The following is a 27,042-nucleotide window of genomic DNA, read 5'->3' as shown; positions in this document are numbered from 1 at the left end:
ATCGCATAAGGATTCGGACTCACTGATACATCTGCTAGCCTCGATCACACAAAATACATAAAATTGATTTACATAAAAGAGAAAAATCTATACACGCTACTCCCGGTATGATATTAAAAAGGCCTTCGTTTTTGTTGGGTAAGTCTCACTCGTAGCTTTCCCGAGAAGTCGTGCAAAGTTAGGTAATGATGTAACCTGTATGGCATCAGTCCAAATAAATCACCCATTTAACCTAACAATCAAGGGGTGGGCACAGGTAGGTTGGGTTGGATTTACCAAAACTTAACCTGAACTCAATCTTTGACCCCAAAACTCAAACCACAAAAACCCGAATGACTAAATCAGACCCTAATCGTAAGGCCTACGTAATAAAAATAATTTTAAGGTAAACTAAGTTAAATATTATTATTTCCTCAGTAAATTATTACATAATAAAAAAAGTCCTCAATATGGAAAATTTTGCTATTTCTCTTTATGTGAATTTGTCTTTCTTGGATAGTGTTATGAAGTATACAGAATTATTAGATAAAATACATAAATACTTTAATAAAATACAGAATAAAAAAACAGATTTAGCTGTGAGAACAAATTATAATACAATCAGAAAGTAAAATCAGGCATCCATCAAATATACTAAAATCATGCAAAATATTATAAAGAATATAAGATAAAAATATGAGCCAGCCCTCCTCCCTGCATGCGAGGGAGTGTGGAAGCCCCTGCCCGGTGCAACCACCTTTCTGTTCAATGGCTGGCCCACTTCAAACATAGCTTATGACTCCAAATAAAATCCAATAAGTTTTGATGATTTTCTTTGAAATTAAATCAATATGAAAATACGGCAGAACTGTTGTCAAACATAAATTAAGTCAAAACTTAAAGGGCAGATCTAAAAATTGCACTATTTTGAAGATATAAGAAGTGCTAAAAACAGTGATCTCAGTATGCTCAAAAAGTAAATGATAATGTTTCTGAAATGTATTAGAAGATACATACCCAAGACATCTGACATAGAATCTTTCCTTTGCTGTATATCCTGGAAAATTAAAATAGAAATGTTGAGTCCCTTTCAGATCTTTCTCAACTAAAGTAGACTAACCTTCAAGGATTATCAGAAAGTTCTTATTTTAAGTACAGAAATATACTTCAATCACAAAAAAAATGAGCTTGCAAAGACAGTGACCTTGGCCTCTTCCTCAGATGCTTCACATGGTGCATTAAGTTCCATCTCAGCATAGGGTGCCTCCAAGACAAATGCTAAAACCAAAACAGAAATTGTTTATGGACCCACAAAGACCAAGTACACAGGTTCCCAGTGGATGTACTGAAAGATATTTTTAATATATCAGGTCTGCATAGTTCAATATACAAAATAGATGCCACAGCTCAAGTTTCCTCAATAAAATTCATTAACTTTCTTGCACCTATGCTCATTACATCTTGCCTACCTGTGTATGTGCAAAATTGCCACCAAACCCCATCAGTATAATCCAATCATAAGGCCATCCAATCCCTCACAAGCAAAGATAGACTTTGCAAAAGACAAGCAATCTTTGTGTGCACAAGGAATTGAGGCTAGAATAAAGCCAAGTTTCAAAAACCAAAAGCAATACCAATATGTCAAGGCTTTAGACTTCTTTTTTCTGCCTGTATAGTCTCATACTTATGCAAGAACTCATTTGCTATTGCATTGAGAAATTGGATCTCTTGGCTCATAACTTGGCAGATAAGCTAAAAGTAGCTGAAGACTTGTTTAATCACTCTATCAAATACGGCTTCTTACTAAAAGTAAATTATCCACCCTACATCTTTTGGAACTTCATAAGCAAATCAACCTCCTTAGTATTAATAGCTACTTAATCAGGGGAATACTAGACCATTCCAGGAGATTCTTGTTGCAGATCTATCCAGACCATTTCTCCACATCCAACTAGTTGACTATTATGGAGTCATCTCATCTGCTACCCAAATCCTCCAGGCCATCTGCATTGGTAAATTCATCGATGGATCTCAACTTTTCAAGAATAAGCTTTTCCTGTTTGGAAACTGAACAACAGTCAAGAAGACAAATTTGAAGCAAAAATTATCAGATGATTCTTTTGTAATTTCTACAAAGCATAAAATATAATATAAATGTAATTTTAAGTTCAATTAGAAATTAAGTATTACATATTAAAAGAAAGCACGAATCACTAGCAAAAAGACCATGTGGTGGGATACATTCCTGATCTGGGTTCTCAGTGAAATTGGAGTGTAGAGCATTCCCAACACTGTCAACTATGGCAGAAGTGGTCATGGATGCTTCTATGCATAAGATAGCAGCAATTGCATCTAACCGAGTAACCTCATTTCGGAACATGAGCCTTGCATGTGCTGTAATAAGATATTGGATAAAAAAAAAGGAGCTGTAATTAAGATAGCACTTAGCTTTTTTATTACATGCTAATTACTGATAATTTTACAAATGGTGAAAACTAGGTTATGGGAAGCATACCTTGGGCTAACCGGATCAAACTCTCAAGCATTCGAACAGTAGTCCTTGCTGTGAAAGTTTACAATTATCAGTAATTGTTCACCCTTTTGAATTTAAGAAGTAAACACAAGGAAATCAAACCTGCATTTTGAGTTCCAGATCTTCTCTGAAGCTGATAATATTTTGACATAACTCTTTCTGCCTCCTTTGATAGACTAGGTTGGAAATGGCCTTTGACATAGTGAATATACCTACAGCAAATGTATTCTTAAAATTCAGCACACCATTTACATCCATCTTAAACTGATCTATAAGACAGATTAGCTTTTTGGGGCAGCAGGGAACATCAATGTCTAAAAGAAAACTCACGAAAGATATGTCTCAATATAATGGTCAAATTCTCAGTAAAGAAAAGTTGCCTTTCCAAGCATTATTCTATCATTCAGAACACTATAAAACCTCTCTTCCACTAAGTTGCTCACCTCAAATGACTTTTAACTTTTATTTTAATCTGGAAACAAAATAATCTTGTCTTTTTCCAGCTTGACAAAAGAGTTTTTATCAAATCACTATGTCATTGATGTCTTCTGGAGTACATTTTAATAATGCAACGCAGATAATCTCCAAATAAAAGAAGTTCAAGATTCTTATTTATACTCAACATGATTAGATAAGTTTGGAGTATTACCTTCTAAGCAATGGCAGTGGCCACACATATCTTAGATCTCCAGCATTTTTGTCACTGTCTACATCATCTTGCTAAGATGAAACAAAAATTAAATGGAGTCAGCCAGATGCCTTATGACTGCACAATAAAACAGAAAGGTCAGAGTAAGACACAATTACCTCATATAGAATGTGAGATGACACAATTTTATCCCATTCTGGGTTCTTAGTATCCAATAGTACCAAAACTATATCAAATCTGCTTAATAATGGGCCAGAGAGTGTAGTATTGACAGACAAAGCTAAATCAAGTTAAGGACTATCAACCAGGAATTCAGAAAAAAATGGATGCCATAAATACAATACCAATGTTGTTTCTGTTCTTACAGTGAAGCATCCTATGTTTTCTTCACAACTGCAGGATGATATTTTGGAAATATGAAGTTCCAAAAAAATATATATTTTGGAATTATAAAAGATGATATTTCCATTCTCACCACAAGTAGGTTACCAGATTCTAGACAATCAAAATCTTACAACTTCAATGAGCTTGCTAAATTGTGGACTGCAAAGTAGACATGTTACAGTAGACATTTGGATAAACAATTAACAACAAATAAGGTGGCAGCCAGCATTTCCTGATATAAGGTGCATTCATTTAACCAATTTGGTACTGCCTACAACATCAAACTGCCAGATGAATATGAGGTGAACTGTTGAGAAATGCTTCCATGATTCTTTCACCCATTTTTTGGTCAAGATACAATGAACAGGATACACTGATAAGGGTCGTACTGCCCTTTTGGATTTGTTGCTCCAAAAACAATTGTACGGGTACTAAGGGTTGTCACAAGCCCAGCCTGAAAAAAAAAACACATTTTTCACAAATATGATCTCTAAGATTGTGAAATCTGCTACCAGAAATTGGAACTTAGAAATGAAATTTATAAAATTATATTTATTTCATTTTTAAAGTAGAATTCATATATGCTTGCATATGAAACTTAACTCTCAGATTTTGTGCCTCCTGTAAGGTCAAGCACATAGTTTAATGCATTGAGTAGCAAACACAACTTTTTAAACTAATAGAAGTTACCTTAGCAACACTTATAGTCTGCTGCTCCATGGCTTCATGTATTGTTGCCCTATCATGCTCCCGCATGCTGTCAAGGGAATAAAGTGGAAAGATATCACATAAGCTAGCTTCATAACTGAACCTATGAGACTCTTATGACCTGTTCCACATCTTAAGAAACGCCTAGGGTCCAGAATTTTTAATGGTTGGATAATATAAACAAAACAATTTAGTACAAAAAAAAAAAAAAAAAAAGCACAACATAGACAGTGGTTTAAGTTCAAACAGTAAGCCCAACTCAAAAAATTTGCATGTTAAGATTTAACTACCATTCCCAACCCCAATAAAGTGGCAGCAGTATCAGATTGACTGCCAACATAAAACCTTTTTCAAATCACAACTTTTTTTTTAAAACTGATGAGCTTTTTATTAAAAAAGAAGCACAAACCAATCAAGGGAGCAATCCTGTCATAATAAGGGATGTAAGGAAGCCACATTTTTAGCAAGAGAATCAACCACAGAGTTAGCTGACCTCGGAACATGAGCTCAAAAACAAGAAAAAAGGCAAGTGATGTCTTAATCTCCCGTAAAATGGTCCAATGCCGCTAGGGATGGTCCAAACACGAGGAGGAGCACCAAAAAATACCAGGCTAGAGTCACATTCAATAATGAGAGAGCCAGATAAGTCATCCCAGAATAAGATAAGGCCCTAGAATAGGGCCATGAGCTTAGCGGAGGTAGAATCAGAAGCACCCATAAGCCCAGAGTAGGAGATCAAAGTGGTACTATCAGCAGTTCAAATAACCCTGCCAAAACCAGCAGGTTTGGGTTTCCCATAGCACTACCATCAAAATTGAGCTTCAACAGCCCAGGGGAAGAGGGCTCCCATTCCTGCAATGAAGGTCCATGCGAAGGACCGGACATTTGACCAAGGGTCTTTAAAATCACAACATTAACCACAACTATCAGAGTTCAAGGGTACTTTAGTCACATCAGTAGCTCTCTCTCTCTCTCTCTCTCTCTTTCTTCTCCAAGTCTATCTTTTCCTTTTCCCCCTTTTCACTTAATTTTACATGGTACCAGAGTGTGACAATTCCATCCAAGAAAGTAATTTTTCAATTTGTCCTCTGCTGATTACACTTAAAGGTCAGATTTTTCCTTTCCTTTTGTGCTATAACCCAAAGGGTTAATGACTTGTGCTACTCTCTGAAAAGTAGTTAAGTATTTTTGTGTCCCTAGAGGGTTGAATTTCTAATTGAAGGTCTGGACCAGACCCATGCTTGCATCATCCTTACTGAGCTGCAGGTTGTGCTATGCATAAGCTACCAAAGTGTGAAAAATTGTTTTCCTTGTTGATTATTACATGTAATTTTATTCCTATTGATCTAATTGTGGTGCTAGAAGTCTGTGTTGGTGTGCTCTAGAAGTGCACATGTATGGGGCCCATAGGAGTTTGCATAAAGTTTTATTTTTGGACTATTATTGTCTTAAAATTGTAGCTATTGGCAGTCAGTTTTGGGCTATTTGTGTTGCTGAATTGGGATGTCTGGAATAGTAATCAGGCGATTTCAGGTAAAATTGCTACTCTTCCTAAAGTGTCAGCCGGGTCAGACTCAAAAGTATTCTCAAACCATTCAGATCACATCTATTCAATTGAATGGAAAGAATTACCTGAACTGATCCCGATCTTTCAAGATATTTTTGAAGGCTAAAAGGAAATTTCAAAATATCTTCGAGACAACCCTCCTTCCCCTATGGATGACAATTGGGAGGCAGAGAAGATAGTCAAGTGATGACCTGGCTAGTGAACAGCTTGGAGTTAGGATGAGTAACCAGGTTATGAGTTGCACCACTTCAAAGGAGATATAGGGAACCTTGGAGTCGATTATTTTCTTAAAAAAGTAACCTATCTGGGGTTTATGATTTATATACAAAGCATTTCAGTATGACGCATGGTGACAAAACAGCAACCAAATATTTTACAAAGATGCAGGGTGTATTGCAGGAAATTAGTGTTTTTTATCCTTTTTACTACGAATGCAAATGAGCTACGGAGAAAGACCAGATTCATGTTGCCAGTTTTAGATGGTTCTGGCCTAGAGTATGATGCTATCCGTGCTCAAATTCTAGCTGACAATGATGTACCAGCACTGGAAAAGGCACATAATTGAGTCCTTAGGGCAAAAGGGATGTGAAGAATGGAAAAGGTACAAAAGGATCAGATGTGGCAGCCATGAATACCTCGTCAATCCCACCTAGGTCTAAGTCTTCTATAGGGCGAGGGGGAGGTAGCAAAGGTAGAGGGCATGGCTGTGATAGTGGTGGTTGAGGCTCCTATCGAGGAGATAATTGTGCTCATTGTGAGCAGCCCAATCACCGCTTTAGTAAGTGCTAGGACAAATTGAGAAGCCAATGTGAGCTTTGGTGTTTCAGTAGAAGGGATTGATGTATAAAGTGATGAAGTAGGATCCTCTAGCAGCACTCAAGATACTCTTCAAAAGATTCAGTTGTTGGGTCAGCTTGCCTTGTCCTATAGCTTCAGTGCCTTCTACTCCTCCTACAGCCAATACCATTCTGGCAAACTCAGGTATGTCTATACTACAAGTTTCTACTCCTTGAGTGATTGATTTTGGAGCATCCCATATGTTAGGTATGTCTTCCAGGTTTTCTATTTTGTCGCCATCTAAGTCCTTTAAGTCTGTTACTATAGTTGATGGGTGCTCTTCATCTAGTCATGGTGAAGGGATTGTATATGATTCACCTCATCCATCATTATCTTTAATGTTGTATGTTCCCAAGTTTCCAATCAATTTGAAGTCTCTCAGTAAACTTACATTGTCTTTGCACTGGTCAATAACATTTTTTTCCTTCTTTATGTATCTTTTAAGACTGAAAACAAGGAGCATGATTGGTTCAAAGCATGAGAACACTATTTGGACATGACTCCTCCATAGATGTCCCCTACATTTGCTGCTATACATCATCATATTTGTGGCATCTACATTTGGGGCATCCATCACCAAAAAAGTGTGTAAGTTCACACCTTCCTACCTTCAAATCTTTCTTTTGATTGCCAATCGTGTCAGCTTGGGAAGCACCATAGAAGTTCTTTTCCTCAAAATCAAAGTCCTTCCCATTTAGTTTATTATGATGTACGAGGTTCTTTCGAGTCTCTAGTTCTTTTGGTTTTAAGTAACTTTTCAACTTTTATTGTTGACTGTAGTTGAGTTACATGGGTGTATCTCCTACGGAGAAAATTGAAATTTTTTATGCATTCTCTAAATTATATAATAAAACAAAAACACAATTTTGGTGCTTCTATTTAAGTATTTCATTCAAATAAGCTAATCATAAATTTGCTTCTTTTTTGTGATATGCATGGGATTATCCATCAGATTTCCTACATGTATGCTTCCCCAACAGAAAGGGTCGCCAAAAGGAAGAACAAACATCCCCTTGAAGTAGCTCGGACAATATTACTCCTAAAGCATTCTAGAGAGATATTGTTCTCACTTCTTTTTATTTTAATTAATTTCATATTATCCATTGTATTAGGTGAACGCATTCATTTGCATGTTTTGAAGCCTAGGTGCTTATTTGAGTTACCTCCTTATGTGTTTGGCTCTGTGTTTTTTGCTCATCGAATGGGTTATACTGTTACAAATTATCCTCACATGCTATTGGATGTGTCTTTATTGGGTATTCTTATAATCGGAAAGATTACAAGTGTGACCCTTAGACTAGAAAAACTTATATGATGTCACATTTCTTGAAAGTACTCTTTATTTTTCTTTCTTTGAAAGTCCTCAGGTTGATAAAGAGATTGTATGATTCTATATTGACCATTCCATCGATGGATGTACCCATTGTTAGCCCTATGCCGCCATCTTCCAAACCCTTGCAGGTCTACCAGTGACAACTCCCATGAAGAAACCTTTAGAAAAGGGTGCTAGACAAAATATGTGCCTACACTTTCCTCATTGTCCTTACCATCTTCTTCCTTGCCTACAATTCCAGAAGTTAGTGGCCTTGATCTTCTCATTGCTTTTCGAAAAATGTACACAGTATCCCATCTCTCATTACATGTCATTTGATTCATTGTCACCCTGTTTTTCAATCCTTTGCCTTATTTGTCTAGTATATCTATTCCAACTAAATTGTAGTATGTCTTTAGTGTCACTTGAGTGCAAAAAGACTTGGATGAGGAAATGGCTGTTTTGCTTTCTCGAAGAACATGGACACTGGTTGATGCTCTAGCTGGGGCTGCAGTACTTGGTTGTAGGTGGGTTTAAATAGTGAAATATAATGTTGATGGGACCAGGAAGCACTACAGAAGTGAGATTGGTTTCTAAGGATTATACCCAGACGTATAGGGTGGATGTTTTCTATACTTCCTCAGCTATGGCACAATTAAGTGCTATTTGGAATTTCAGTTCAGTAGCCATCAATAAAGGTTGGTATCTCTCCAAGTTAGATATTAAAAAAGATTTCTTATATAGGGACTTGTAGGAGGAGGTCCATAAGGACCCCCTACGTGTGTAGCTCAAGGGTAGACCAAAAAGGTGTGCAAGCTTTAGAAAAAAAATTATGGCTTAAAGAAAAGTCCATGAACATGGTTTGATAAGTTAAGGTTGCACGCATTTTTGGATTTGCTAGAAGCCATTGTGATAACTCATTGTTTATTCATCATTGATCCTTAAGTATGGTTGCATTGGTAGTATATGTAGATAATATAGTGTTTGTTAGCTTGAACCCGATACTATTTGTTGAATTTATGGAAAAGAGAAATACTTCATTGACTTATTATAATCAGAGTACATGAAACTCTATTTACAATAGAGGACAGTGTAAGACTTCTCATTGTGTAAGACTCATAATGCCACCTCATGTGATCATGGTGGGTCCCACCAGCTTGGGTGATCATGGTGGGTCCATATCTAGGCTCATCTTCCAACACACTTGAATATGTGGACCTTCCTTGGTCTTATGGGCTTGGGCCCATCTTCCAACACATTTGGATATGTGGGCCTTCCTTGGTCCCTTCCTTGGTCTTATGGGCTTGGGCCCATCTTCCAACACATTTGGATATGTGGGCCTTCCTTGGTCGTGTGGGCTTGGGCCTATCTTCCAACACTCCCCCTCAAGTTGGGGGTGAGAGAACATCATGAACTCTCAACTTGCTGCAAATGATGTATAGGATCTTCTCGTATAAAATAGCAATCCTCCATATCTTCCAACACTCCCCCTCACACTAGTGCTCTCTTCCATGAGGCCCTACTGGCATAATATAAGTGTGAGTAAAATCACCCAAAGCCGTATGACATCGCTCCATACTCCAGTCATAACCCATGCTGGATATAGGGCACACTCCTATCATTCACAGGTAGTGGCACTCTTATCTTTCGTTGGTAGTGGGTCTATACGCAATGCTCAGAAATGTAGTAAAACTCCTCCATCACCGTGTCCCTCCATAAGACAACGACTCTCAAGTTGTAGGAGTAATAAATATCAATTAAGGGTGGTAACATATATGTAGTAATAAGCTCCTCCATCATGGTGTCCCAACTCGAGCACCGACTCTCACAGGTACAAATGGGTGATAAATGTCTATCATTCACAAGATGGCGACATGATACTTGATAAATGTCTGTCATTCACAAGACGACGATAAAAGACGTGATAAGTGGGTAATGCCTATCATTCACAAGACGGCGATAAAAGACTCATAGGTGCATATATATATAAGTCTCAATGGACTTAAAACACCCAACCATGATGAACTTAAACTCCCAACCGAAGCAACACGCAAAAGGTTAGCCCAAAGATGTATGTGAGAATCAAATAAAGGATGGTAGGAGTAAGGTTGTCAAATAACCAATAGGTAATGGGTAAAGAAGAAGATAGGATGTTGAGGCCACCACTTCTTCAATAATAATGTCTCATCCAAAGAGACATAATAGTTGCAGCTGAAATAGGCCTGAGCCCATATAACACGAACCAAAATAATAAAAATCCTTTTAAAAATGACCCATGAAATAATCCGATACAATATGTTGACCAAGGAATATGTTGCGAATACCTCAAAATAATAATCCAGCTGGAGAAATAGAATCGAGTCGAGCCGAGTCAGGTATCACCAATAATTACCACAACTATTATTGCGAGTCGGGATTCTTGATCTTCAATTTTCTTTGCTACAAAAAATTTCTTCTTAAATGCAAAAGCTTCATCTTTTGTGCTCCCCCTTTCTTAAATATTTTGGTCACATAAAACTTACCACAACATATGGAATAAAATACCTCTTTTTTGTACTTCTTCTACTTCTCCCCCTCAAGCTGGGAGGTAATGGCAATGTTCCCAGCTTCAACCAAATAACATAGATGTAGTAACCAAAAAAGGGGTAAGTCAGATATTTTCCTGATATAGTTGATCAATAACAGCAACTCAAAAAGATATGCAAAACAATCGACTTAAATTCGGTTTTTTCAATGCAATAGGATACCAACATGACTTTCGATTCTTCCAATGAGAATATATCCTTAAATATAGATCAGATTGATATGAAACTTTCTCCTTCTGAAATAGATTTAAATACCTTTCATCCAAGTATAACTTCTCTTCATAAAAAATACTTCTATTGAGATATATAATCTGATAGAATTCGGTCTCTGTAATTTAGCCGAACTAAGTACTCATTCTTCTTTTGCCAGCATGACCATTGACTCTTCCAAGATCAATATCTCCATATAAAAAACTCAAATCGAGAATTGGTTGAATAGGTAAGAAAATAGACTTACAGATCTTTCTTGTGATATATAATTCTCCATATAAAGTCTCGTTCTTGATAGCATAAAATAGCTCAGAAGTTGAAGTTTGCTACTACTGCTCGAACCTCTTTTGCAATCTAACATTTGCTACTTCAAATATCGATTTCTCTTTGTAGATAACTCTGATTGGAAAAAATCGTTTTTCCTTGGAAAGTAGACTCGAATATCTTTCCGTCAATATATAATTTGCAATATGAAAAGCTTAGTATAGAGGTGAAAACGTAAAGCAAATAACGGGTATAGGGACTGAAAAAAAAGATAAATATGAACCTAAACTGCTAGAGGTAATAAATCAGAAAAGATCACATTACCTCTGTGGGTTGACCGAGTCAACTCACAGAACCTGCTCTGATACCATGTTGAATTTATGAAAAAGAGAAATACTTCATTGACTTATTATAATCAGAGTACATGAACCTCTATTTATAATAGAGAAAAGTAGTAGAGTCCAACTACAATTACACTACATTTGTCCCAATTACACCCAAACTCTAACACTTAAAGATAAGTCCTAGCATAATTAAATAACCCAATATAAATAGAAGACTAACATGGCTAAAACACCTTTAAACTGAAACTCTTTTGTGAGACCTTCTTCCATAATAATTGTGGTTCTATAAGATTTCTTCTTGTGTAAGACTCATAATGCTACCTCGTGTGATCATGGTGGGTCCATATCTTATGGGTTTGGGCCCATCTTCCAACACTATCCACAAATAATTAACCACTTAGGAGGTCAATTGTTCAACTTTATAACCCATTAACTTTTCCTAAAATCTCTCGACATGGGATTTTTTTCAACTCCAAGATGTTGTCTATTGATGATACTAAGGGAATTATAGTTCCAAAAACACACCCAAACTAAGGATCTAGGGTTGCTTATATACTTTTTGGGTGTAGAAGTTGCTCAAGGTAAGATCTTGTCTCAACGGAAGTATGTGGTTGATATGTTGAATGAGCACGGACTATTGGGAGCAAAACTTGCAGACGTGAATTCGAATCTACAAGATGAAGAAAGTGTCAGAGCTAGGTGGTTCCGATCCACCTGGGTTAGGTTTCGTCCGCCCCTGGTCCACTGATGGGTTAGGTACTTGGCTTTCCGCACCTTAAACGGCTAGTTTTTTCGGGTTGTATTGGCTAGGTATCTGACTAAGAACTCCGAAGTTAAGCGAGCCTGGGCGAGAGTAATCCTAGGATGGGTGACCTCCTGGGAAGTTGCTAGGCGTTTGACAGAAAGTCCTTTACTAAAAAACAAGACATATACAAAAGGTTGGTTGGTTAGTTGATTTATACTACAATTACTAGACTAAAAAACAAGACATATACAAAAGGTTGGTTAATTAGTTGATTTATACTACAATTACTAGACATGATATATCTTTTACTGTAGGAATTGTGACTGAATTCATGGATAATTCTCAGAAGGTTCACCTTGATGCTGCCCAAAAGATTTTAAGATACTTAAAAGGAGCTCTTGGTAAAGGATAGTCTTACAAGCCACATGTCCATTTGAAATTTGTGAGTTTTTCAAACACAAATTATGCGGAATCAAAGCTAGACCAAAAGTCCACAACAAGGTATTGTGTGTTTTTTCATTTTTTATACCAAACTAGGGTTAGTTGCTATATATGCCTCAGCTTGAGGATTAGGGTTAGGGTTCAAGAGTATTTTAGCCATTTCAATCATATATAATAGTGTTTGGAATTCTCTGTAGTAAAATGATAAATTGTAGGGGTCAAAGGTGTAATTTTTCTCTCTTTCTAGGTGTTAATTTGTCGTATTACATGTGAGATAGTTGTGGGCCACTTTTGTCTTTTGATGTAATTTATCTTCAATGATTAGTAAAATCAAATTAGGGGTGGTGGGAGAGTTAATGAACTGCTCTCTCTCTCTCTCTCTCTCTCTCTCTCTCTCTCTTCTCTAAGTATCTTCTTCTTTTCACCCTTTTCACTTAATTTTACAAGAACCTTTACTAATAGATGGGAATGAACAAAGAGGTCTTGTAACCACAACTCAGCTTGGACAACACACTGCTAATGACCTCTAATCACCAAGGTCTACAGTAGAAGGCAAAAAAGGTAAAACAGGGGGACAGAATAGGGGAGAGGAACGTCCATCACGGAGCCTCCACTGAGTAGCACGAACTCTGTCCTTTGAAGGACAGTTCGTTACAACAACCGGGGGGAAAGAATAAGAGAGGAGGTGGACCGAGAGGAGGGGAAGGGAGGAAATAGCGAGGTGCTAACCTTCGAAGCTCAGAAATTTGAAGGCAACTCAATCCGGTAAGCTTCTGTAACCTCATCTCCATCAGATGGCAGTGATGATGATAATGATGATAATGATGATAATGATGACAAGGGGTGATGATGAAGAATAAACCAAAAAAGAGCATCTAGAGTTATGAACGGTGCCTGCAATAGCGCATTAGAAGCCTAGACTTGTCAAGTACCTATCAAATTCATCTATGCAGCAAATCCCACCATCTGCCAAAACAAGAGCCCCAGCTTCCAGAACCCATTCACCTGAAGGTCCATTATGACTGTTAGATAAAAAAAAAATCAAAATATACAAGAGGACAAAGTACAACAAATATGGACAAGATATTTAAGAGAGCTTTTTTTTTTTGTTTGAGCTTCGGAGGAACCAATAATGTTATTGCTGAAAATTGATCCCATGTAAACAGGTCTCCCAATGGCATAGCAGATCGTCTACCCAAAGAGGGAGTTGAACAGGTTGATCATCAACCTCTTGTCATTTTGATGGATCCTCTGGCTTTTTATTGCTTTTTGCCCTTCGGCCATTTTGTGAGAGCCCCATTTTCAAAAAAAATAATATAAAATAAATTGCTGAAAAGAAAAGGAAAATCACTTCAACAGTGATCAATTTCTTTTTTTTATCATCATGCAGTGACCAATGTCTAACAGTTGTTTTTTGATATACAACATCTACAAAGGAAATAACTATATATTGCAGATAAAATAAATTGTGAACTTCAAATAATCTTGACAGAAAAAGAAACCTACAACCTCCATCTTTGACAGCAGTTACTGTTAATCCAGCACTGGTACTTCCTAGCCCAGTGGTAATCACAGATCGGTTGCTCAATTTTGCAGCAAACTTCAGAAACTGAGATTTCCCAGTACCTGTCAAGTTTGGCCCATAATACACGAGTTTAACCTCTAGTTACCAAAAGCCCAAAGGTTATATAGGTAAGTCACCAAGACTCTATGTCCCATATTCAGCAATAGAAATAGGCAAACTTATCACCTATTGGAAATTCCATGAAATCATAATTTTAAAATATACTTTGGAAGAAATCCAGTTAGAATCACCCATTTGTGAGTTACAAGTGAACTGTAAATTTTATGCCTTTAAAGTTCTTTATACAAAATTACCTGGGTCGCCAACAAGGAGTAAGTGTGACTCTCCTCGAACTTTTGTTCCAGAGGCATCAATGTGCTGTACACCTCCAATTAGGGTTAATGCTACTAAAAATGATGATAAAAACATGTAAGATGGCAGAAAGTAATATTTCTTTATTTTAGCGCATGAGTGCAGTTTTGAACTTTTAATTAGCTCCAAAAAGAAAGCAACTCCATGTCACCCAAGTAACCAAATATGCACTTCTGAGTATCAGGCATTTATAATGTCCAATTGCATGACTTAAATGGAATGTCAAGTGAAAAGTTAGAATGGTACAATGATATACCTGCAAGCTTTACAGTAAATAAGCCAAAAACTTGAGGACAAATACCCCGTAAAATGGCATTTCTTCCTGCAATATTTTGGACAATAGACTTGGTTAGAATAGGTATATGTTACATATAACAAATGTGCATACAAAAGGTAGTTAATGTACTTTCCAGGCCATCTGGTCCCATATCAATCATTGACTATGCAATGCGTCCACTCAAGTAACACATCAAATTTCAAAGACAATTTCTTGCAGCACTCATTCAATTGGACTATCTTGGTGATCTGAGCCGCAGGCCAATAGCTTTGTCATGGACCAAAAATCTACCTAGCCATTACACATTGCTTGTAGCTGCATATTTGAAGGTATTTCTTGAAAGTTTACCAGGATTGTCAAATCAGCAGCTTGGCGTAGCAGAAAAGGTTGCGTGGATCATACATGGGTGGGCCTCAAATTCTTACATGCATGTTATATGTACAATACAAATCCTTTTAACCAAGCCTATTACTCCCTAAGGAAGAAGACAAAGTAAGGATGCAGGTTGAATAAGGAGCATATATACAATCACTAAAGCTACATGGTATTGAATTAGCTATTTCCTATCAATTGATATATGATTTATTGGGGAAAAGATGTGCACATTGACTCCACATGGAAACCTTAAATAGATAATATGGAAGTCTTGGATAGTGACTAAACCTTTCAGTGGCATATCTTTGAATTCTGACCAGAATTGCTCAAATTTCTTTATAGCATCTTCAGGAATGTCAATGCCTGATTTTAGTTTGTTGGTTCTCCTGAAAGTGTCAAAGACAAAAATAAAAATCATGAAAAGGAGACTGATTAATAAAAATCAAATTTGATTTCCTTTACCTCAAATAATTTGCAATCAAAACAGGATCCAGGTTGCATCGAACATCCCTCAAATCTGGTGACCATTTTGCTGTCAAAACACCTGTAACAATGATATCATCTGCAAATCCAGAAGTCCAGGGAAGTAAGACAAAGAGTGCAAGACAGCATCCAGTCCCACTGAAAGAAGAATACTTCATTTAGCATACACAGAATTAAAATATTGCAATTAAACATAAATAGTGGCCATAATGACTACGTACAATGTCGCCAGCAAAAAATTGAAAATAAAAAACTTCATTGTAGAAAGATCCTTGATGATGATAAAATAAAAAAAGTCCACATAAAGAACCATTTACTGTACTTTAATAATATAGTACCTCCAGCTTTAATTATGTCCACTAGATCATCTTTTAAGACAACAGGAATTGAACGTGGTATTGAACCCACTCCCAAAACTTGTGTGTTCTCTTGGATTTTAATCTCCTGGTAATCATGGCACACTATACTTCCTTCCACAAACTGGAATCTTGTGCCTTCACACGTTTTATCCCTCTGCAAAAGAAAATCACACTCTTAAGTGAAAGTCTATAGAGATGATTGCCACTGGGAACAAACTAAAAGAAAGCAGCAGAATAATAACCAACAAGAGCAATTACACAAAATATAATGTCATCAATAATCTCAAATAATTAAAATGAACTCCTTTACAATAATTTTACAGTTTTGTATGCCGATAAAGGACGAAAAACTATTGGAAAATCTATATTTGATAGTTTTACTTGTATTTGTTAGGTACAACCTTCAAAGCACTGTTAGTTCCATCGAGATTAAAACCTTTCTCAAGCATAGTTGGTTTTGTCAAGCACAAAATTATGTGGAAGAAGTGAAACATGGAAGATCAGTCAATGCCATTAGAAGATCGGCAAACCTTAGAGGGACAAGATGCTGGAAGCCTTATTGCATTTCCAGTCTCAATCTCTGGGTAAACTTTAAATCTACACAAAAGGTTTCTTAATCAGCTGACTGGAAGAAGCAAACTTTAAATTATAAATGTCAAGCAATTGCTTCAACAATACAAAAAAGAACTACGGTCACTGCTACCATCATATATGGTGAGAAAATCAATAGCCTTAAAAATATTTAATTTCAGGAAGCTTGAAAAAGGAAATTGCAACTTAGAGAGACTTTCTAATTTAGGATTTTCTATTCTTGGAACTTGTCCTAAAATATGAAATTCAGGTCTCTTTAATTTGAGTCTCTCTCTCTTCCTTCTTCTTTTATAAACATGAGTAATGTTGGGGTGATCTTATGCCCTTAAGTACTCTTCAGCTAGCTCTTCCATGTTATGATGTACTGCATCAGTTTATGAGATACACATAACTCATGAAAGCTCTCAGAAAGCAGATACGAAACAATAACCAGTGAAAAAACATGGCAAGACTACATGGTTTCTGTAGCTCATTGGCACACAGCAAAAGTTAAAAATTATAAGAACGATTTTTTTTTCAAATTAATGCTGAGCCACGAATAATTACTACTAGCAGCATGTATGCCACCTAGCTGCTACACAGAACTTCAACTCTCTGCTGCAAAACTAGACAGAAGAAAGAAAAAAAATATGATTACATGCAACCTGGACACATCCCCTTCTAATGAACACCTTTGTAACAGAAGCTGAGTATGTCTTAACACTCTTTAGTTGTAGCATGGGTCCCTGTGTTCTTGCCAATAAACATCATTAACAATGTCAAAACATTAAGCTCATTAGGGCATAGCAGATCAGCTAAGCCTCCAGAAGATTCAATTCCATGGGAAGCCAAATATATATCTGTTAAAGGATAGTCCCACATACATTAGTGAGTATAAAAATTTTGTATTTATTAGTTAGGAAAAAAAGTTTCCTAAGTGGCTAGTCATTTTAGGATAAGGCCTTCGACCCAATTTAACATGGTATCAGAGCAAGGTTCTCATATGTGGGCATCCACCCAAAATTATCCATGTGCCACCACGTGAAGGCCTCTACCCAAATTATCCACATGCCTACACGAAAGGGGGAGTGTTAAAGGATAATCCCACATACATTAGTAAGTATAAAGATCTTGTATTTATTAGCTGGGAAAAAAAGTTTCCTAAGTGGCTAGTCATTCTAGGATAAGGTCTTCGACCCAATTTAACAATATCAATTATTTGCAACAAATACAACTAAACCCCCACATAGTAAGAACATTCATTTAATTTAGAGTTTCAAATTTGCCTTGGAATATGATCTATAACATGGCTCGGTTAGACCAACACAAAATGCACCTATGAATTTTTAATATTTTTCCCACGGTTTACATTACAAGCAGTAGATGTCATCAACTTAAATGGGAATAGAGTTTGTATGACACACTCAAGTGGCACATTCAACAAATCATATAGGAGAGACAAATACATCAGAGGCTACAGATCAAATGTGAGCCAATTATTCTATCAGGTCGCTAACAAATAATGCAAGAGCACAAAATTGCAGCAAAAGTCATGTAGTAAGTTGTGGGAGGAAAAAATTACAGGTGCTTGCATTTCTTGCATTCATATTCCCTCTCCCCTTCAATCATCTTAATACCACCCGATCTAATGACAGTTCCCTTAAGCGTGAGAAGAATACCCCGGTGCTTCACCCTCACGCTCCCAATACTTGGAAACGTCTCTGAACAAATTCAAATAATCCAAAATTTACACTCGGAAAAGACAACGATAAAATAAAACTAAGCAAGAATCCATGTGGAACAAAACAAAAAGTTCAACAGTAAAGACGATGAACCTCACCAGGAGATTCTAAAGGAGAACCGGATACATTCACCCGAACGTGAACAAGTTCCTTGGGCATCGCGCTTTCCTGATCCTTACAGCTCTCCCACACTATACTCTTACATTCGCTCATCCAATTTCAAAAGGAAAAGAAAACGATTCGCATTTTTTGTTATTTTAGTTAATACTCCAAAAAAAAAAAAAAGCGCACCCTCTCGATAGCCTCTGATAAAAGTTTTACCTGCGCAAGGCGAGCAGCTTCGTCGAACAGTGGAAGAAATTCGGTTGGTTGGGAGAAGAGGAGATGAGCAAGAGCGGGATCAGAGTCTAAAAGCTCAGCGAAGCTGCCAATTTCAGAAAAATTTAAAAATAAATAAAATATATATAAACAAAAATAAAGCAAACGAGATAGAGATGGCGGAAGCGGAGGTATAAGAAGAGGAGATTGAGGATCTGTACTTACTCGATTATGAGAGGGTAATGCAGCATTGCGTCTTCAGAGAAGATGACAGAGCGAAGCTGCTGAGAATGATATCTAATCAGAAAGCGCGCGAAGCCGTGAACGTGATCCGAACTCGAGGCCATACCGGAGAAATTTGGAGCTGGGAAGAGCGTTAGAAGTAGAGACAGTAGAAAGAGCGACCGAGCAGATGCTTGGCGGGAAAGAGAGCACAGGCGCGGCGGGAATGTGGACTTCATCCTCCCTGTGTACAAATTGGGCCAAGCCCAAATCCAAATATTGGATCCACAACCCAGCTCGTATTAAACTGATGATATTTTAAATGTTAAAAATAGAATTAATAGATGGAATTTAATGGTATGGTGTGTTCATACCAACAGGAAACAATGGGAAAACTCGATTAACAGAAATTTTTAATTTTTACTAAAAGTTTCTAATATTTATACCAATCTTTAAAGTCTGTTTGGAGCTCCTAGAAAAGAAAATAAAATAAAATAAAAGGAGAAAAAAATAATTTTCTACTATTTTGGCAGTAGAGAATCACAGAGAAAAACAAAAATATATTTTCTATCTTAAAATGATGGAATTCCAAGATAAAATAAAAGAAATAGAAAAGGGTATAGAAAATTTTATCGTGCTTATAAATAGAGTGGGTTATATTAAATAAAGGAGCGACAGTAGATAAGACAAGAAAAGTCGTTAGAATTCCAATAAAGGCAAATCTACCCATTTTCTAGAATTATTCGTTATCACTATAACTAAAACGTGATCATGATTCATCCAAAGTTTATGAATATCTAGTTGTCGAAACCATGCTGAAAGCATGCGTAGTTGCTTGGATGAGAAGAGTTTCCATTACTAGAGACTTTCAATTTCTTCGATGCCAAGGAAGGATTTTTCGGCGCCGTCGGTGAAGAGTTGGTTATTAGGAATTAGATACCCTAATTCCGAACTAACGAGAGCAATAATAATAATAGAATAAGAAGGAAAAAAACGAGAACGAGAACAAAACAACAAGATATATACAGGTTCGCCTCAAGGTGAAAATATGTTTTGTCAATCGCTGCTGCAATAATCCACTATAAAAATAAAATAGTTTAAAAGAAAAATCACTTACACTTATAGGTGTTTTTCTCTAACCTGTCTCGACTAAAACTAATGATGTTCCTCGGATTGTGATGAAACCCTAATAGCGATGTCACCCAATATAAAAAGAAAAATAGGACAATCGCTTTATAATAGTGAAATTTTCAAACTGCCTTTAATGAAACAGTAATTAATATATCGTGGACCTAACAGGGGTTTCGCCTCCATTCCAACCCCCATGGCGACCTTACCGTGAAAGTCGATCCGCGTACCGACTCAACATAGGTCGTTGATTAGGCTCCACAACTTAACATCGGTGTCATAGCCTAAAAGTCAGGGAAAAGTTCCTCTAACAAAGAAAGTGACTGGATCTTTTCGTGGAAATGGGAAATCAATTTCTAACCATATAAGTTAGGACTAGCATTAAATAATGCTTAATAAGTTTATGAAAAAACAAATCAAACAAAAGGGGCTTAAAAGGTTTCATTCTTCGATCATTGCTAAAATTCCATATAGAGGAAATTTTAAAAAATTAAAAAAATAAAGCTTTCTCAGACGAATAAAGGAGCAACCTCAGACGAGATAGAAAAATAAACAATAAATATTTGAACCATCACCAACCCCTCTAAGTTGGTCATGCCTGCTTCACCAAATCCCTTTCCCCAAAAACAATGAATCTCCAACCCACATTGCTGGTGACGTCACGAAATGCATCTCCTTCTGATTGTCCGTTTGGGCAAGATGGAATCACAGTTGTGGTGCAATACTGTTATCCCTTTCCATTGTTACTTCCCGAGGAAAGCTCAATCCTTCCTCCTACCTAACACAAGACTAGCACAGTGGTACCAGTAAGTATTATTGTAATCTTTCATGTGTAACCATGAGTGAATGGTTCAATCTAAAAAATTGGCATATCTGTGAATGTTTCGAGCTTTGCTTTTTCGAGCGTTAGGCCCTTGTTGTATGTTTTTGTACGGATCAAAATGGAGGTAGTGGCGGTAGTGCTGTAAGTGGGCACGATTGTCGATGAGGGAGAGGTGAGTGTTTCTCCCTCGAATGTGCATTACAAGGAAACTACAATAGATAAATGTTAAAATTAGGATGCACAATATCCATAACCAAGATGGATCGAAAATTTTTTAAAATGATTAAAATTCAAGTAACGGTCAATCCCTTTAGGTGGCAAGAAATAAGTTACATATGTTAGGAATTAGATGTCTTAATTTCAAACTAATGAAAGCGATAATAATAAACGTGGAAGGAAAAAGCAAGCACGAAAATAAAGACAACAAAAATTTATACATGTTCGCTTCAAGGTGAGACTACGTCTTCTCTTCTGCTGCTGCAGTAATCGACTATGAAAATGAAATAGTTTACAAGAGAAATTGTACACACTTACAGGTGTTTTTCTTTAACCTCTCCTCGGACCGCAACTCAAGATTCTCCTCGACAATGATGAATAATAAAACCCTAATAGCGGCGCCCCTCAATTATAAAGAGAAAACTAGGACAACCGTTTTACAAGAGTAAAGTTTCCAAAATGGCCTTAATGAAACAACAGTCAATATATTGTGGATCTTGCAAGGGCTCTTCCTCCACATCCCCGGAGGGGGGCTCCCTGCCCCCTTCTAACCCCCACGGTGACCTTACCGCGAAAGTCTACTCGCGTACCAACTCAGCGTAAGGCGTTAATTAGACGCTATAATTTAACAACATATGACCAAACAAGTATCTATCTTGAGTTTGACCAAATACTTTTCCAGCTTGGTTGAATTGAATAAAAATTAAATTTTCTTTTCTTTTCCATTTTCCTTGTGCATCCAAAGAAAATAAACCATATTTCTCTTTTGTTTTCTCTCTTATTTTCTACGAGCATTCAAACAAGAGAAAAAAAACCCATTTTTTTTCTTTTTTCTATTTTTCCAAACAAACCCTTAAAGGATAAAAAATGTTAATCCATTTTATCCTTTGAGATGTTAAAGTATATAGAAAAATAAGTTTCTTATAGCTCTAATACAAAATCAGAGGAAAATAAACCCGTGGTGCCTTTATGGCTGATCATTCAATTACTTTTCCTGTTGTTTTGTGCAAATGCAAAAAAAAAACTTTATCTTGTTGATGATATCTTTTAATTTTATTCAATCATTCCCCCAATCCATGAAATGTTTATGTTCCATAGATGAAACTAAGTTATATTTTTCTTGCTGAAACATCGGAGCTAGAAGGCTTTGTCATCCATAACCTCCTTTGTTTAATTTCACTAAGGACAAAGGGGATGGGTTTTTTCCCCATCTTTTTCGGTTTTGGGCATGTACACCTTTGAATTTCTTGCTTAGATTTAATAGTATTTTAAATTTTATATAATTTATTTGACAAATAAGATTGAAAATCAACTCCATAATAGGGTAAGACAAGATTGCAAGGTAAGATAGGGTTGTAAAACCAAACTATTCCTAATACAAAGTATGAATAGGGTAGTGAGATGAGGTTGAAAGGCGAAGAAAAAGTTGAAAGTGTCCAACTCTATCATATTAGGGAATGGATTTTTTAAATCCTGCCTCAAACCCTTCCCACTATCCTAAACATTTTTCAAGTTTTATGCACATATTTAATTATTCTTGTTAAGAATGTCTAAGACTTATTTTAAGTACTAATAGACTCATTTCTAACGTAGATTCGCCAAATCATGCTCAGTAATTTGATATACCCGAAAATCCGACATCTTCGAGAGGGGGAGGGGTAGTGGAATTGATTAGACAAAGAAAAACCCTTTTGTAATTCTCGTTCTTGATGGAATCAAACGGCTAAGTATCAATGAAATACGAAGATTCAAAGTGGAATTTATTAGACAAGGAAGTTTCCTTAGTCATAACCTAATGGTATAAGATATGAAGGACACTAGAAGAACAGTTGAGTATTCAATAATGTAATGCGCGCATCTCTCACATTTAACATATCCTAACTAAAAGGCCTATCCCATGGACAAAAAGAACACGATATGGGCCGCCAGGGGCCCACTTCCTCTATCTCGTGGGTTTGGTCCGCGCATTAGGGCACAAACCGCACCAGACGCGGGAAGCCATCCCGATGACGTCTTCGTCCGAGACAAATTACTCTTGGCGCACGTGTGCCTCTCCTTTTGGACTCAGCTGCCAACCCACGTGCAACCAGCCAGTCGATGCCTGACTTGGTACGGTACTTCCTGCCACGTAAGCTCCATCCGGTCAGTTTCAGTTCAAACTTGACCTTTAAATGGCGTACTCCCGGTAAACTTTTTGGTCATTAAAAAATTGCCCCATTAACATATATTATTATTATTTAGATTTAAAAAAATAAAAATATTGATTTCTAATTTTTTAGTAAAATAGCATTATTAGTTATTTTAACATAGTATTATCTAATAATGTCTGATTTTAATATAAAAATAATGTTTTTTATAGAAATTAATGAAAAGAAAATTCAGGTAAAATAAATAATAAAAATGACATTCATAAGCAGCATCTAAGTATGAATCAAGGCCGTCAAGGTGTACAGGCCCCACGAGTATGATCATGAAAACCGGGTTACCGGGTTGGGATGGTCCACAGTGCATTACTGAGCCGGCCAATTAAAACCGAAGGTTGACGTACCGTTCTGAAGCGGAAAACTATTTGTCCCCGATCCACTGCATTGAAGTCTCTTTGGTCGGACGTCAATTTAGTACCTCAATTTCTAAACGTGTCGGCCGTCTCGCTGGCCCACTTATTTATTGGATCTTACACGTATCGGGTTCAATGATGCCGATACGGTACCGAGTTTGCACCTGGCAAGTAGCTTTTGTCCCGATTGAGTAACACGACAAGCATCGATGAAAAGGCTTATCGGTCTGTAACCGACACCGACACAAACAGCGGTAGAGCTTCGAGGTAGTTTCGTGTTTTTCTTCACTCGGTCTAGTTGGTTGGACCCGAAAACCAGAGCAGCTAGTCAAGAAGAGGAAGACGGCACTTCTTGACTTTGGAATTTCGACAGCTTCGCGTCTGACCTTGATTAATCAATCCGAGCCTCATCTCCTTAATGACGGAAGGTCGAAGGTGGTCCCTTGGCCACTTTCCCTGCACCCGCCCCCGCACCCAATTCTAGAATTCCATCCAGTCGAACAAATCCAACTATAAAGCTTTAAAAATACGGAAAGATCCAGGAAATCCTACCCCTCGTGCTCCTAGTTTTATATAAACACATCCACACCCAGAAAGAAACCCGATAACCAGAGTAGCGGAAAGACGCAATTCTGAAAAACATGGGCTGGTCAGGAGCAGAAGCGCGATGCAAGAAGCACCCCAAACAAAGGCAATCTCCGGGAGTTTGCTCCGCTTGCCTGCGGGATCGGTTGTCGCAGCTCTCTTCCTCCAACAAGACGAAGGTTTCGCTGTCGACGTCGTCTTCCGACGTCTCTTCTTATTATTCTTCTGCCTCCTCGCCGTCTTCGCCGGTGGAGATCTCGTTCAACGGATACGATCTTGCGACTTTTAATCACGTCAAGCGAGGGCTGTTCAGGAGCCGGACAGTGGCGGTGGTGCCGGAGAAAAGAACCGCGGAGGAGCAGAAGAAGAAGAAGAAGAAGGGTGGGTTTTGGTCGAAATTGATTCAGGCGACGAGCAAGAAGAGGAAGGAGGTGGATTTGCATTCGAAGACGTACAAAGAAGAGACGGCCGGTGCATGGGTGTCCGCACGTAAGTGATCAAAGTCTGCTTGGTTCGTAAAATTACGACTCCTTGTGTAAACTATAAACAGGAAGAAATTCATTTTTTTTTTTTTAATCTTTTCTTTGTTTCCACGAGCCTCTGCTTCTTCTGTAAATAAACAAATCTGGTGTAGAGGATCGGATGCAAAAGATGTCGGATAAGTTCTTCACGTCCTGATCGTTTGATTTAAACTCAGGTGGCTTCCTTTAAGTTGGGTGCTAAATGATCATGAGCCACCGTCTCTCCGTCACGAATTGTTTTTAGCGGAGCCACAACAGGATCCACCATAATGAATAACGTTTGGATCGGCTGAACAAGCCTACGTGTCCATCTAATACTTATGTATCACTTTTGACTGTACACACGTATACATTAGACCGGTCAAAGTTAAGTATTTTTTAAAATAAATTTATGGCGTTCTTGAAATTAGGTATTTTGGTAAAAAAAAAACCCTATTCTTTTTGGCAAATTTCAGGTGTTCTCAGGGAATATCACCGTACCAGGCACCCAAATATCCGAAATATTCTGGTACATGAAACCATGTAAAAATCTATAATTATATCTGATAATCTAACAATTTAGTAATTAAGTTGATTTTTTATGGAAAAAATTATTTCTTTAATCCTTCTTTTCCTTCAAAATTTTAAGAAAAATGTGTCTCATAATGCTCCAAAAGGAAACTTTACCTCCTCCTGGTCTAAAATTGACACAAAACCAAAAAAATCAATTAAACGAATTTAGTCCAATAGAAAAAATTATAAAAATAGAATTTCTAACATTTTATTTTCTTATAATTGCACAAATGGATCAATATCGTAAGGTTTCACATAGTGGTGTATGCTACCATACTAATTACCCACAACCCACGAAATAGCGATAGATACATGATACTAAAGCATCCCTCACGAATGGATGATCTTGATTTTATCTCATTTCGAGCCATAATTAAGAAAAAATTAAAGGTTACATCAATCATGTCCACTCTACCTATCCTTAAAAAATATAAAGATTTTATAATATTTAAAGAACTTAGAGTTAGAGGATTCGTAAAGCAAACTTATGTGTACAACTGTTAATATTAAAATGAATAAATATGAAGTTGAGTCATGTTAATACACACGGTTAGTGTTTATAGTTTAAGATGTTTGAAGGTGTTGGAAGACATCCCGAAGTGGTACAAATGTAAATACCTCTCTCAAGTCAAGAGACGGCAAATGAGGTAATTAATTGACGTTTTGTAAGGATGGCACAAGGATGTAATTAGGGAAGATGATGTATATCTACTTACGCTTTTTCTTTTACAAAGTTAGTAGCCCTAAGGGCTTTGTAGTCATTGTGAACTTCCTTCCACAACTATAAATAGAATGGGGTAGAGCATTAAATCTCCCATCTCCTCTCAAATTCATCCTAGTCTTTCTCTCTTCTTACAAACTCTCTCTCTCTCTAGTCTGTCTCTCTCTTTTTCTCTTTTCTTCTTTCTTTCTCTCCTCTCTTCTCCTCTCCTTCCTCTCATCTCTTACCAGTTTGGCCAAGGACCTTGGGATCCTAAATTCAATATGGTATTAGAGCACAATCTTGATGGTTTTGTTGCTCCCCTTAAGTCTCGACTCGTTGCAAAAGGGTACCTATTGTTATGGAGTAGATTATGAAGAAACATTCTCCCCAATGGCTAAATTAAACTCGATACACATCTTATTATATCTTGTCGTTAATTCCTCTTGGTTGGTATATCAATTGGATGTAATAAATACCTTTTTGAATGGGAATATTAAAGAACATAGATATATACATCAACATTTTGTTTTGCGGTTGATAGGGAGTCGATTTGCAGATTTAGGAAGTCTTTATATGGGCTTAAACAGTCTCCTTGAGTTTGGTTTGACAAATTTAACCAAACAATGTTGCATTTGGATTCGGTCGGTGATCAATAGATTATTTTATCTTTGTCAATAATACTTTAAGAGGAAGAGTATTACTGGCAGTTTATGTGTGGATGATATCATGTTAACTGGCAGTGATGTAAGCAGCATAAAATAAGTCGAAGATAAGATATACAAAAAATTTAAAATGAAAGATTTTGGACTTCTAAGATATTGGGAATTGAGGTATTCCAGTCAAAGCGTGAGATTGTTTTATCTCATAGGAAATATGTTTTGGATCTATTTGAGGACACAAGGTTTATGGGGTGTCGACACTCTACAAAGCTATATGCAAGCTCTGGAGAAGATGTTAAAATAGGTAAATATCAGAGTCTTGTGGAAAAACTTATTTACCTCATAGTGACCAGACCGAATATATCATATGTAGTAAGTGTGGTGAGCCAGTATATGCACAAACCACAACTTGCCCATTAGCAAACTTATAACGGATACAAGATATTTAAAAGGAGCTC

At 37.0% G+C, this 27,042-nt stretch overlaps 2 protein-coding genes across 4 annotated transcripts; one reads left to right on the top strand and one right to left on the bottom strand.

The window, feature by feature from the left end:
• Positions 1-123: 123 nt before the first annotated feature.
• Positions 124-18,933, bottom strand: LOC137936351 (probable DNA helicase MCM9). 3 transcript variants are annotated; one of them, XM_068780953.1, is made up of 22 exons: positions 18,844-18,933; positions 18,622-18,724; positions 18,399-18,498; positions 18,141-18,279; positions 16,519-16,585; positions 15,968-16,142; positions 15,609-15,708; positions 15,435-15,532; positions 14,751-14,816; positions 14,437-14,529; positions 14,065-14,184; positions 13,491-13,563; positions 4,236-4,302; positions 3,918-3,999; positions 3,320-3,441; positions 3,162-3,232; positions 2,615-2,724; positions 2,495-2,542; positions 2,221-2,373; positions 1,184-2,046; positions 997-1,036; positions 124-195 (listed from the first exon to the last, which is right to left on the bottom strand). In XM_068780953.1, the coding sequence occupies exons 1-20, from the start codon at positions 18,867-18,869 to the stop codon at positions 1,955-1,957; spliced, it is 1,905 nt and encodes a 634-aa protein (XP_068637054.1). In that variant the 5' UTR covers positions 18,870-18,933; the 3' UTR covers positions 124-195; positions 997-1,036; positions 1,184-1,954. The 3 variants fall into 3 exon arrangements, with proteins under 3 accessions (XP_068637054.1, XP_068637055.1, XP_068637056.1); XM_068780954.1 differs by having other exon boundaries at positions 14,068-14,184; XM_068780955.1 differs by having other exon boundaries at positions 14,437-14,526.
• A 5,272-nt stretch (positions 18,934-24,205) lies between these two features.
• On the top strand, positions 24,206-24,646 carry LOC137936309 (uncharacterized). Its single transcript, XM_068780893.1, has one exon. It carries the CDS (start codon positions 24,206-24,208, stop codon positions 24,644-24,646), a length of 441 nt encoding a protein of 146 aa, XP_068636994.1.
• The last annotated feature ends 2,396 nt before the right edge of the window (positions 24,647-27,042 follow it).

Source organism: Aristolochia californica, unplaced genomic scaffold (genome assembly GCF_029961685.1).
Source record: "Aristolochia californica isolate CCGP_79_NKW_82.1479 unplaced genomic scaffold, dmAriCali1.0.hap1 SCAF_7, whole genome shotgun sequence".
In the NCBI taxonomy this organism is placed as follows: domain Eukaryota; kingdom Viridiplantae; phylum Streptophyta; class Magnoliopsida; order Piperales; family Aristolochiaceae; genus Aristolochia; species Aristolochia californica.
Note: the sequence above shows the minus strand (reverse complement) of the source record. Positions and strands in the feature narration are given on the sequence as shown.

What these genes read in the sequence shown, in the direction of transcription:
- LOC137936309 (XM_068780893.1), top strand. Translation starts at nt 24,206, where the DNA reads ATGGGCTGGTCAGGAGCAGAAGCGCGATGCAAGAAGCACCCCAAACAA.
- LOC137936351 (XM_068780953.1), bottom strand. Translation starts at nt 18,869, where the DNA reads ATGCTGCATTACCCTCTCATAATCGA. An exon ending in TGCAAGAAATGCAAGCACCT is followed by an intron (nt 16,586 to 18,140) that starts GTAATTTTTTCC and finishes CCTTTTGTGTAG; the next exon opens with ATTTAAAGTTTACCCAGAGA. An exon ending in CCACTGCCATTGCTTAGAAG is followed by an intron (nt 2,725 to 3,161) that starts GTAATACTCCAA and finishes CATTTGCTGTAG; the next exon opens with GTATATTCACTATGTCAAAG.